The sequence below is a fragment of the Miniopterus natalensis genome, chromosome 15 (assembly GCF_054644295.1).
Source record: "Miniopterus natalensis isolate mMinNat1 chromosome 15, mMinNat1.hap1, whole genome shotgun sequence".
NCBI lineage: Eukaryota > Metazoa > Chordata > Mammalia > Chiroptera > Miniopteridae > Miniopterus > Miniopterus natalensis.
The window spans coordinates 7,589,445-7,602,076 of record NC_142095.1 but is presented as its reverse complement, the minus strand read 5'-3'; the positions used below and the strand labels follow the sequence as shown (position 1 = coordinate 7,602,076).

General features: G+C 48.7%; 1 protein-coding gene across 1 annotated transcript in view; it reads left to right on the top strand.

The window, feature by feature from the left end:
• Nucleotides 1-12,632, top strand: part of MYRIP (myosin VIIA and Rab interacting protein) — a 120,609-nt gene that overhangs the window by 74,752 nt on the left and 33,225 nt on the right. Inside the window, exons 4-6 of the mRNA XM_087824591.1 lie at nucleotides 8,507-8,643; nucleotides 11,744-11,824; nucleotides 12,371-12,468. Of these exons, the coding sequence (XP_087680717.1) occupies nucleotides 8,507-8,643; nucleotides 11,744-11,824; nucleotides 12,371-12,468 (316 nt within the window). The remainder of the gene's footprint in view (nucleotides 1-8,506; nucleotides 8,644-11,743; nucleotides 11,825-12,370; nucleotides 12,469-12,632) is intronic.

Genomic DNA, 12,632 nt, shown 5'->3' with positions numbered 1-12,632 from the left:
CATACCCTACCACCCCGTCTATGAGGCTCTCACACTAAGGGCCACTATTCCCCTGCCCTAACCACCTCAGAGCCAGGTATCAGACAACTAGGGACAGCCCCTGTGCCCCAGAGCCCACAGAAATTACTCAAACTAGCTGGTCCTCAACTCCCACCCTCACTCCTTCCTATGGAAACCCAATAAAGGCTCTTACCACACTTTCTTTTTACTCCCTCTGCCTCCTGACCGACCCTGGTGCTTCCTCTTGTGGCCCTGCATGGTGTGGAAGGGACAGGGGAGGCAAGAAAGAAAGGGAGGGTGGAGGGAGGAAGGAAACACAGTTTAGAAAAGGCTTAATCTCATCTATATAGCTGAGAGAATGTGGGGAACAGAACCTGGCTCTAGCCCAAATAACGGTGTGATTCTGAGAAAGCTTTGTGACCTCTCTGTGCTTGGGTGTCTTCATGTAAAATGGGGAACCATCTCTTAAATATTTTAAATTAACAGTCAGAAAAAGAGAGGGGATATTGACTTCATTGACCGGCTACATAGCCTTTGTTTTCACAAAATAATACCTGTTTCATAGTTTTGTTTTGAGGACTAGAAGGACCTCGCTCAATGGCTTTCAGTTAAGTGGCAGATATTGTTAATTACATAGCAGCCCCAACAGCTCCAAGCAAAATATTTTAATACGAAAAAACAGTGACTTTTTAAAATAATATCTTAGCCACTCACTTAACGTATAGCAAAGTCCTTGCCTTTTAATTTTGTCAGCAATATATTGTGTGTAAATTACGGCTATCGTCCAGAATTAGTTCATATTAACAGCAATCCAGTCATCTTCTCGTTCCAACAACCAGCTTGAACTTTAATTTAAAGGGAAATCACCTCACTGTAGAGCACGATGTTACCATTAATGAAACGGATGAATCAACCAGAAGTGTAGGAATTGGGCGCATTTCTTAATACGGGTGTGAAGATGTTATCAGAGCAGAACGGGCACACATCAGCGCACCAGGACGTGAGAGGCGAGGCGATACCGGGCGCCTCTGCATGGCGCTGGAAATTTGCTTGCAGAGAGTTGCGATCATTTGTATTCTGAGGATGAGGGAAGTGAGATGCAGAGAGATACGCGGACGTCTTCAAGGCCACACAGTGAGTGATGAGGTTGGGGAGAGAATCCATAAGTGCTGACTGTTCTCCGCTGTCTTGGCCGCCAGATCGTACCAATCAGCACAGCGAGGGGGCGAGATTTCCCTCCTGGGCCTGCGGAGCGCCGACTGCAAACTTCTGCAGCTAGAGCAAGAAGCACAGCTCTTCGAATGAACTCGGTTATACCGTCTTACTCCCTTCAAGTTGATTCTGACAGATAAAAGAAGGACATTCCGAGCAGCTTTACAAATAAGAAGGCAAAAGAAGAGCCATAGGCAGATAACATTTATTCCTGCCTCCAAGCAGCCAGACAGAACTGCCTTGAAACTGCAGTCCTGCCTCTCACTAGCCGTGTGACCTTGGGCTTCCTGAGCCTCACCGGGCCCCAGTTTCCTCATCTGTCTCCCTCCAGCTGCTCCGTAGATTAGAGAAATTGTGCATAGAAGGCCCCGGAGCCGCTGTGGGTCGGTCTGTCCCACGGACCTCCCCTCACTTCTCCTCCAGGCTTTCCTTCCTTCTTGCTGTTTAGCAACTCCAGCTTCTCACCCTTCGCAGGATGCTTCACATTAATGGCAGTTGTCACGTATCAACTGAGCATGACACTTTCAGCCTCCTAGTCATGTCTGTCTGCAAATTCCCAGTGACACGCTCAGAGGTCCCAGCATGAAGGCTGTTCTTTCTCATTCAGATGCTCTTGACTTGTCAAAACTGATTGCTCTGTCTCGGTGCTCAGGGGCCTTGGGCGCTGTCAGGACCGAAGGAGTCTTGTTTTCCAACCACTTGACTGTCCTTCTGTTGTTTTTCCCACAGCTTTGAATCTCCCTGTGCTCTGTGACGTGCCAAATCCATCCTTGAACTCAGTGGTGCCCGAGGTGTGGTCTTCGGACCCGCAGCGCTTTGTTGTAGATTGTTTGGAGGCACCTCGCTGGGTGTGATGATTCGAGTTTGCAAGAACAGTATTTTTGCCACTTTATTTTTTTGCAACTAACGCACCTGAATTTTGGAGTAGCTTTTAAATTATTCCATTCCTCTCAAAGCTTTTTATCACCCAGCCCACTTCTATTTCCTCAGAAAGTCAGCTAGTCTAGCTCTTGTCCTACCTACGTACATTGCGATCGACATTTAAAATAAAATAAAGAATCACGAGGACTCAGAAAACATCTAGCTTTTTTGTTAGGCCAGTGTTTATCAAGCTTTTTAAAAAATATTTTTTAATTGAGTTTTTTTAGAGAGAAAGGAAGGAAGAGGGAGAAACAACGATGTGAGAGTGAAACATCAATCTGTTGCCTCCTGCACGCCCCCTACAGGCGATCGAGCCCACAACCCGGGCATGTGCCCCACGCGGGAATCAAACTGGCAACCTTGCAGCGCACAGGAAGACCCAGCCAACTTAGCCACACCGGCCAGCGCCTTATCAAGCTTTGATGAACATAGTAATCACTTGGAAATCAGCGGGTCTCAGGGTGAAGGTGGAGGGCTGGGATTGTGCATGTCCCTCAGCTTCCAGAAGGTGCCCGCACTGCTGGTCCGAGGACCACAGGGGAAGTAGCGAGATCTGCAGCATCTCCCGGAGGCTCACCCAGTGAAATCAGCCTGCACAGAGCCCTGCCGTGCTGGGCCGATGGCTTAGAGAAGCCTGGCTTTGAGCAGCCAGGATCTGAGCAGCTCTTATGTAGGCAGTTCCTTCCTCCTCACAACTGTATTGTTTTAGTCCAATGAACCACCATCAGTCTGGCATTCCTGGGCGAAGCTTTCATGCGACGGGAATTTTAGTGCTGTTCTTGTGTTGAGTTATGTGATTCCAGTCTGTCTTCTACCGAGAATGCATGGTGTTTACAAATGTATTTGTGTCATAGAAAAAAATTAGAAAACTGCTTACACAAGTCCCTTGAACTGATTGGTATTCGCGGTGTGGTAAGTCGGATTTTTTAGGGGAGAAATACAGTGATTTTAGAGTTTCTTATGATTCCTTGATTCATGGAGCTTTCTATCTGCTTAAACTTTGAAGCAAATGCCCTTGTTTGCAATGAGTACATGAACAGGGTTTCTGGAAGGAAAACAGCCTGACCGGACATTCAAGGAACTGACCCAAGAAAGAGATTTGCAGTCTGTTCCCAGGTCTGCTTCTAGTTCGGTCAGCAATAGAGCAGCAAACTACTTCTTTGCATTTTCCTTGCAAATTAGAGATAATAATTTATACCCATAATACACCCATTATTGGGTTTAATACCACCTGTGGACCAAGGACTCCCTAATCCCTATAGCCCATCCAGATGCCTGTCTGTCTAAGCCCTGGACTAATATATACAGATGTCCACCAGGTATTGCTACCCGGGGATGCTGTGGACACCCCAAATTCAGGTGTCCTCACTGAACTATTGCCATTGTCCCTCTAAACCTGTTCCTCTGTTCCTTCCTCTGGTCTCCTTGTCAACACCAGGAGGCACCATGCCCTGTAAAACCGTGAGCTCCTAGAAGCGGCAATTGGGTTTACTCACCTTTATAACCCCAGCACCTTGCACTGGACTCAGCAAAATTCTCTAAAACATCTGCCTGAATGGAACCAAACTCCGGAAGGATGGGTGGAAATCGTGTCTGAGAATTGTGAAGGATGGCAACCCGTCCCCCTCCCCACGAAGACGGAGAATACAGCTTCTATGTCTGTTATTCCTACTGCCAGGGTGGAGTGAACTCCTGTGAACTAAAATTCGTGTGAGCAGAGCTAGGTACCTTTTACATTTTTATGTTTATATTCTGCCTCGCCTGGCACCTGGATGTATCTATACATTTAGTTGATTTCTTTTCTGACCATGCTTCTCCGTGCCCGTCTCCCGCCCCCTTGGGTGCCGTCCTACTTTATACCAGCACCGTGATAGGTGCTTTGGGACACTGTCTTTAATTTCATAACCTGCGCCACTGGCTTTGTAGACACCATTTTAAATGATGAGGCTGAGGTTCAGAGAAGGTCATTCCTGGCTTTCTGGGCATCACACACAGCGAGGAGGGGGGGGTGCCGACCTGCCTTCCCGTGGCTACAGCCTTCCTGATACACTTTAGGGGAAAACTTCATAAAGATGCAGAAATAAGAGTTCTCTCCATGCAGAAAAGAAGCTCAGGTGGAAGAGGCTGCCCCTAAGGATGACACAATGAATCCGAAACGTGTCTTTATCATCTTTTAGGACAGTGATATTGAACGCTGATGGAATCATTGGCATTCTCCAAACGCCCGCCCTGAGCTGAGAATTAGTGAGGGCGTCGTGATGCTGGGTAATGAGACGAAGATGACAGAGGGGGAAATGCTGTCGATTCTCTGTAGCTGCAGAAAAGGAGCTTCACCTTCTGTTTTGGTTGGAATTTAGCCACCGAAGAGAACTTTACCCCAAAGCGTGTTCCCGGTTGCCATCCTAGACTTGCCCAGATGAATGTTCTTTCCTGCCCCGCTTTGCAAACGGAGCAGCTTCGCCCTTGTAGATGGGTGGCGAGAGCCCGGCCCGCTCGGGCTGACGCTGCTGTTCCTAGCCCCCCTGCATCCTGGCCCTCCTGAAACGGGGTGTCCTCGGCCTTTGAAGAGCTTCGCCTGGCAGTGCTGTCGGGCGAGGGCCTTGTCTGGCTCTGCCCCTGCATCCCCAGCAGGGTGCCTGCCACGTACTCAGTGGCTATGAAGGAGTCAGTGAGCGACCCAATGAGGAAGCCCGGGAGCAGATGCAGGGCCCCCCCCCCCCCCGCCTTCCCCTCCAGCAGGACCCCGACTCGGGGTCTTTCCTTCTCATCTCCGCCTGCCTGAGGCCTGTCTTAGGTGGGAGCTGGGGGCAGGGGGCAGGGGAGCTCTGCAGCTCACTGAGCCAGTCTGCACCCCAGGTTCTGGCGTCCTCACTGTCCTCCCTCCACACCGCTGCCCGTGAACCGTCTGCATGCTCTGAGTGTCTTCGGAGCCGTGAATATTAAAAGGAGGGAAATAAAAGCAGCAATAGCACATGAGAGCAGTCGTGGCTGAGCCTTCCCCGGGGCTTCCAGTAAAGCTCTCCACATTATCTCGAAGTTAAAACATAATCTAAAACACATCCCTGCTTAGGGAAAGCTTTCCGCTCTCCGGGCTGGGCTGTGGCTTTGCCGGTCACTCGCCCAGGATTCAGTGCCATCCTCCCACCTCCCTGCAGCCCCAGCACAGGGACCTGAGCAGGCTGAGGCATTCATTCTATTTCAGAGGGAACTACAGTGCTTCTGAATGCCGTGAAGTCTTGGTCTGACCAGGGAACAGAGAACTCATCCTATGATGCACTTGAATATTAGGGCTTGATTGCAGATAGTAGAAACTCAAAAAGGTTTAAACAAAACAGGGAATGATGTATTGGCTCATGCATGAAGTCCAAGGGTTGACCTCAGGCTTGAGTAGATCCAGATGTTCAAAGTATATCAATAGGATTCTATCCCTTCCTGCCGTCAAGTCTGCTTCTGTTCAGAAAACCACAAATACCCCCCAAGAAGCCCCAGGCTTTCATTCTGCAATGGAGCTGGCCCAGCAGAAAGGGGGCATCTCCTCTCAACAGCAAGAGCAGCAAAAGCCCCCACTTCTGCCCTGATTGGCAGGCCTTTGTCATGCGACCCACGGCCCAGGGCTGGGGGGGGGGGGGGGCAGTCTTTCCAAAACAAAGTAGGCTCAGTTGGGGAGGAGGGAACAGTGTCCCAAAAGGGAAAGAAATGTCCTTTTGTCAAAAGAATGAGGGGTGCAGTAACAACCATCCCCCACCAGTGCCACTGTGGACACGCTCAGCTGCAGAGCTGAGCCCCCCAGCAGGTCCTTCCTGGAGGTCAGCTGCTCAGAGAGCAGGCGGTGTGTGGGTCAGGCAGCCCGGAGACCATCTCTCTCCTAGACTTGCAGTTCTTTTGTGCTCTTAAAGCTATGGAATAAATCACAAGCCCAGAGGTTATGATTGCCAAAGACAAAGTCTTCTGTGTATGTGTTTTTTTCTTTTATGCTGTATTATTCGAAATTCTGAAAACAGCTTTATGGGTTGTTTTTTAATGGCAGATGCTTATTGTAATAAAATGCTATAGGAAAACACACTGAAGACAGCCCTCTTCTCTTCATGTGTGCTGGTTGAGCTCCCATATCTGATCCCTCTGTCACCTGTTCTTTGGGCAAGACACTCGACTTCACATTTCTATTTATCATCAATAAAAATGGGGCTCATCCTTGTAGAGCCATTATAGGAAATTACTGAGCCCTTATGCTGAGCCAGATACCTCATTGCTTGTGTTATTTAATCTTCAAACAGCTTTGTAAGGTGGTCAGTCATCGACCCCATTTTATAGATGAAGATGTTGAGACTTAGAGAGATGAATTAATTTGGTTGAGATCACACAGGTGGTAGGAAATGCCAGGGCCCCGGCCAGCCCCAACCTGCCCAGCACCCACGTGCTCCCTCACTGCGTTATATTTTGTGAGAATTAAATCATGATTCGAGGAAAGCTTTTGGCACAGCGCCTTAGAGCAAGCACTCAAATAATCATGTTTATTTTTATTAAGATACTGGTGGATTTTATATACATAAACACATTGGAAAGAGGAAATATAATAAACAACTTAAAAAGTAATTGTTAATTAACACATTAATGTATTTATTATCTGATGGATCACTGAATATGAGGTACAAAGAAACACTTATAAAAATCTGGGGAGACCCTGGCCGGGTGGCTCAGTTGGTTGGAGCATCGTCATGTACACCAAAAGGCAAAAGTTTGCATGTTCGATTCCCGGTCAGGGCACATACCTAGCTTGTGGGTTCCATCCCCAGTCGAGGTGCGTATGGGAGGCAACCGATCAATGTTTCTGTCTCTCTGTCTAATAAAAAAACAGGTCCTCAGGTGAGGGTTTAAAAACAAAAATCTGGGGAGAGAAATTGAGAGTTAGAAGATAGGAGCTGTGTCAGCATGGTGGTGGTATTTTAGGTGGTCAGGGAATGCCTCTCAAAGGAGTTGACTTTTGTGCAGGGAGCTCCAATCTGTAAGCCAGGCAGACAACTGGCAGGTTTGGCTTTGGGGCACATGGATAGGATCTGGTGGGCAGGAATGTGGGGGCTCCCCCAGTGCTAAAAAAGGGAAGGATTCATTGCAAGGTGGTAACCCCTGCATTGAAGTCCTAGTCTTCCCCCAGTAGATTGTTCAGTATTTTAGAAAACTGCCATACATTTTTAACCTAGGGCAAAGCATCCTTGGACCAGTCGTCCATTTGTTTGTGAATGGGGGCCAAGAGGCCTCACTGTTGTCTGCATAACCGTTCACTTGGCTTTCTGAATTCTATCTCACAGTCCAGGCCTGCTCGCGGCACCAGCCAGCTCCACACTGGGCCTCTCAGCCTGAGTCCCAGCTCTTCTGTCTGACTCGCAGGACACCGTTCTCTCTGTCACTTTCGGTTTTCCAGAAACCCATCCGGATCTCCGGCCCTGCTCTCATGCTCATTCATTTTCATAGGTTCCTGTCCCACTGGGTATCTTCTCACATGCCCCTGGCCCTGGGGAGGAAGGTCAGCTACGTGTGTTTCTTCTCCATTGAATTAACAGCATTCTATTAGTTTTGCTTTGCTGAATTTTTCTGAAATGAGTGTACATGATTACATTCATAATTAGAAAAATAACAACAGAAGCTCTTCTTAAAGCAAGAAGGGATTAGAAATATGTTCTCGTCAGCCAGAGGAGAAAAGAACCATGTCAGGGTTTTGTACCAACCATTACAGATCTGACCAGAACGCTGCTTTCCCACAGTGCTTCAGGCTGGACAGATAGGAGGCTGGAGAATTTTGCCATCAAGACTTTATCTCACTTGTGCTTTTTATTTTTCCAAGATGAATTAGGGATGTTGTGAATGCAGTAAGAGTATCTAACACAAAGCTATTAAGCAGATGTATCAGTCCGTGGCTTCCAATGGCAAGCGTGTATGAGCCTACATGGACTCAGGTGCATGGTTCTTTTGCTGGTCTTATCTAGGGTCACTCATGCATCTCCAGTCAGCTGGCAGTGGATGGCCTGTCTCACCTGCCTGGGGGTTGGCCCAGTACCAGCTGGGGCAATAGGGGTGACTGGACCAAGTGTCTTTCATCATCCCAGAGGCTAGCTTGGGCTTGCTCACATGGTGATGGGTTGAAGGACTTCCAAGAGCAGCAAGGAAGGAAGCTGCAAGGCTCAGGACTCATACAGCGTCACTTCTGCCACTCCATGGTCTATGCAAGTCAGCCAGCCCAGGTTCAAGGAGTAAAGAAATGAACACACATCTTGATGGAAGGAGCTACGGAGCATTGTGGCAACCTTTGCAATCCACCTTACAACAATCCTATTTTGTGATTCAAATTTTCCCTTTTATAATTCTTTGTCTTCTCCAGGCTTCTGAGAACCCAGTCCCTGGAATGGTTCTATAATAATGTGAAGAGCCGTTTCAAGCGCTTCGGCAGCGCCAAGGTCCTGAAAAACCTGTACAGGAAACACCGGCTGGAGAGCGGGGCGAGCTTCGACATCGTAGGTACGTACGCGGGCTGCCTCTTGCTCTGCGCGTCCTTGGGGGGCTGGTGGGCTAGAAGAAGGCCTTGCTCGGAGGCCCCGCATGCTGAGGCTCCCCACCTGGGACAGAGGAAGCTCCTTAAATATCCGGCTCTAGTGAGGAGCAGAAATAGGGCAGAACTCAAAGTTTCTGTTAAGTTTTGAGTCTTTTGGTTCCAGCATCCCCACTGGGCTGGATATATTAGGAGCTGAGAGGACCAAGGTATTTCTGAAAATTGGGGACATTTTAATTCTGGATTCTTAGAAATTAAAGATCTTGACCATGTTTCCCTAGAGATGAAAACATTGGGAAGTCATCTCGGGTTGGCAGTGTAGACTAGGTCTGCCCTCGAGGGTACGCCCTCCACTTCCGTCCTTCCTGCTCTGGAATTCTCTTCAGACCAGGCCCCAAGTGGGAGGCAGGAGAGGGGGAGAGTGATGTCAGAGGAAGCCTGCCCATGCTGCTTGATGCAGTTAAAACAGCCCATGCACAGAAATAGAACCAGGAATTATATGCTGTAGTTCTGGTGGACCAGCCAGCAGAAAGAAACTGTCAGAGTATGAAAAGCACATCTTCCAAAGAAGGCTGTTTTTTCCTGTCTAGAGGGAGATTTTTTCCCATCACTTTGCTGACACAGGTAAATGCTTTTTATCCATGAGAAAGGCGGGGTGCGAGGGTAGGGAGGTGTCCTCCATCTCATTTGGAGCTTGTTCACCGTCATGGTTTTGTATTCTCTATCAAGTCTTCGGTTGTGTCTTATCTAAAAATATGCCAGCCGCCGAAGACAAGGGAGAAAATAGAGTGGAAGCATTAAACGCGGCGAGTCGTTAGCGCCTTTTGTGGTAGTTGTTAGGGCCTCTGTCTTTCAAACTGCTCCGCGAGCCTATGGCTAAGAGAGCAGCCCTGACGGTTGCCAAACATTATTTTATCTTCTCTTTATGGGTTTTTCTAAAAAATAAAAAAAAATTTCCTCTAGAAATGGAGGCAGAAAAGAAAGCTGAAAAGTAATGATGTTCACAGTAGTTTTCAATCCAAAAATATTTCTTAAGAAAGTTCCAGAATACAGTTGGCTCACTCATTCGCACTCCATCCTTTCTTTCCCCTCGTGTGCGCTCTCCGGCCTGCTTTATGGAGCCCTTTACATGCCCCCAGACTCCAATCTCCACAGCTTAATGCAAGGGGAGGGGAGAAACAAACCCACGTGGGGACTCCCTTAGCACAGAACACAAATCCGACTTCTTTGCCTTCCTCCCAACGGCCCTCTGGTGGAGCAGGCCGACAAGAATCCTGAGTTGGCCAGCTCGGGGCTTTAAAATCCACCAGTGTCATTTTCAAAGGAGAATTGTTTGCTGGGAATAGCTGTCTGCCACAGTTTAAGCAGAGGTAGGTCCCAGGTCCTCTGTGGCCACCACTTCTTTCCCCTGGGTCCTCAGTCACAGCACTTACCACGTTGCATCCGGTGATGGTTGACTAAGCTGCTCTCCTGATCAACCTAGGAACCCCGATTGCCTGGTTCCTAGGTTGACACTCAACCACTGAGCCATGATCAGCCAGCCAGCATTAGTAGTTTTAATATGATTGATATCTCCACTTTAATTAAGATTTCCTTTTTTTAAAAAAAATATATCTTTGTTGATTTCAGAGGGAGGAGAGGAGAGGGAGAGAGAGAGACAGAAACATCAATGATGAGAGAGTCATTGATCGAGCCCACAACCCGGGCATGTGCCCTGACTGGGAATCGAACCCCGATCGCCTGGATCCTAGGTCAACGCTCAACCGCTGGGCCATGCCCAGCCGGGCAAGATTTCCTTTTTAAAAAAAATCCTCACCCAAGGTTTTTCCACTGATTTTTAGAGAGAGCAGAAGGGAGGGAAGAAGGGGGGAGAGAGAGAGAGAGAAACATCATCGTGAGAGAGACACATCAGTTAGTTGCCTCCCGCACACGCCCCAACCGGAGGCAGGGATTGAACCTGCAACCCAGGTACATGCCCTTGACCAGAAATTGAACCCATGACTCTCCAGTGCACAGGCCAATATTCTAACCACTGAGCATGCCGGCCAGGGCAAGATTTCCTTTTGATGAATATGAAGACAAGCAGACAGGAGACACTGTGTGAGGTGGCACTCAAGCCCATACAGCCATGATCATCAAACCATGAAGTTTATTCTGCACGCCACCCAAAAAATTCAGTTCTACTTTAAGTGCTTACGGGGCCTCTGGGTTATGTTACATGACCAGGGAGCCATTACCATTATCTTCTACCTACTACCCGACACCCTTGTATGGTTGTCGCCTGCCATCCTCAATCCTGACTACACATTAGAATTCCCTAGGGAGCTTTAAAAAAAAAAATCCCAGTGCCTAGATCACCTCCCAGGCCCAGTCAATTCCGAATCTTTGGAGGTGGGCCCGGTACAGATACTGCTTAAAGCTCTCTGGGCTATCTTAAGGCACAGCCAACTTCACTGTAATTTGTTCAGGAGAATTCTGAATAAATGGTTCCGACTTCAGTTCATCGAAGGGTACTTATCTTCAGGATTTTGATTGTCAGGACATAATACGCAGCATCTAAAGTGAGCAAGGCCCGTGCTGAGCTCCAGGACTCACAGTGCAGCTGTTCGGGTCAGTGCCGTGAACAGCAGCTCAAGACCCGACATGCAGGGTCCCCCCGTCCCCCATCACTAGGGGAGAGCTCCCATTGGTCCCCTTTTCCTAGGAAGGAGACCGAGTGTCAGAGAGATGAGGGAGCTTGCTCAAGGTCACCTGACTAATAATTCGCAGGTCCAGGAATTGACCTCACATCTCTCTGAATTGCATCTACTTTTCTGTCTTTGACTCCACGTTGCCTCCAAAGAAGGTACTGGAAGACAGGTGGGGTGGTGGCAGTGCTACACCAGGAATCATCAGTGTGAGAAGAAAGATGCAGTTGGTCCGAAAGCGCAGCGTTGCTGTATAACCGGGCGACTCCCTGACCTCCGGTCCGCAGGGCTGACTTCCAGTAAGCAGGGGTGGTCTGCCCACCCAGTGCACCTGTGCCTGCTAATGACCTTCGATAATCATTTTCTCCACCCCCCCCCCCAGGAGGAAGCTTTTTTGAGGCCAACCTGGACAACGAAGGCAGTGTTTCAGGCAGTGATTCAACATTTTATAGGCAGTCGGAAGGTAAGGCCGCTTAAGAAGCGACAGCTAATGAGAGGTTGGAGGAGTAGAAGCACCTTCAGATACTGTCAGGGTCTCCAGTTGCCTTGTAACCATGCGATACAGCCATGTGTTGCTGTGGGGGGTCTCCACGGGCCTTCCTGTTGTGGCCATTGGTATGAATCTATCATCAGAATAGATGAGTTCATCCAAGGTGTGGCTGGAGAAGTGCATTCTCTACCCAACCACTAGATACTTGATCACCAACTAGTGAGTGCTGTGGAGTTGGGATATAAAAACCAGCACACGTGTGCAATTCTTATTAAAATAGTCTTACAAAGAATGCATCACTTACTAGCTTCTACTTTTTTATACCAATATGATGGTTCTCTTAGAGCAGAGGTTAAGAGCAAAAACAGAGTTCTAGCTTCAGATAAAGCCGCCTCCAACTCTTCAGCTCCCTCTCCAGAGAGCTAAGCGGAAGGGCTGAGCACAACTGCTTGCCGCGGAGCCATCATTTTACTTGTCATTCCCTTTAAGAAGGTGGCCTCTCTTCTGTTTCTTTTCTAGGACACAGCATGATGGACACTTTGGCTGTTGCCCTGCGGGTGGCCGAAGAGGCCATTGAGGAGGCGATTTCCAAAGCAGAAGCCTATGGGGACAGCCTGGTAGGGAATCCCTTCTCCTCTCGGGGGAGGTGTGGGCCGGGGTCCTGGCCACCAGGAAAAAGTGCAGGTTATCAGGAAACCGACATCACAATAGCCATCCTTGACTGGAGCAGTGCCCAGCCTGCCCTGCATTTGCCATCAGGACTCCCAAGAAAGTGGTCGCC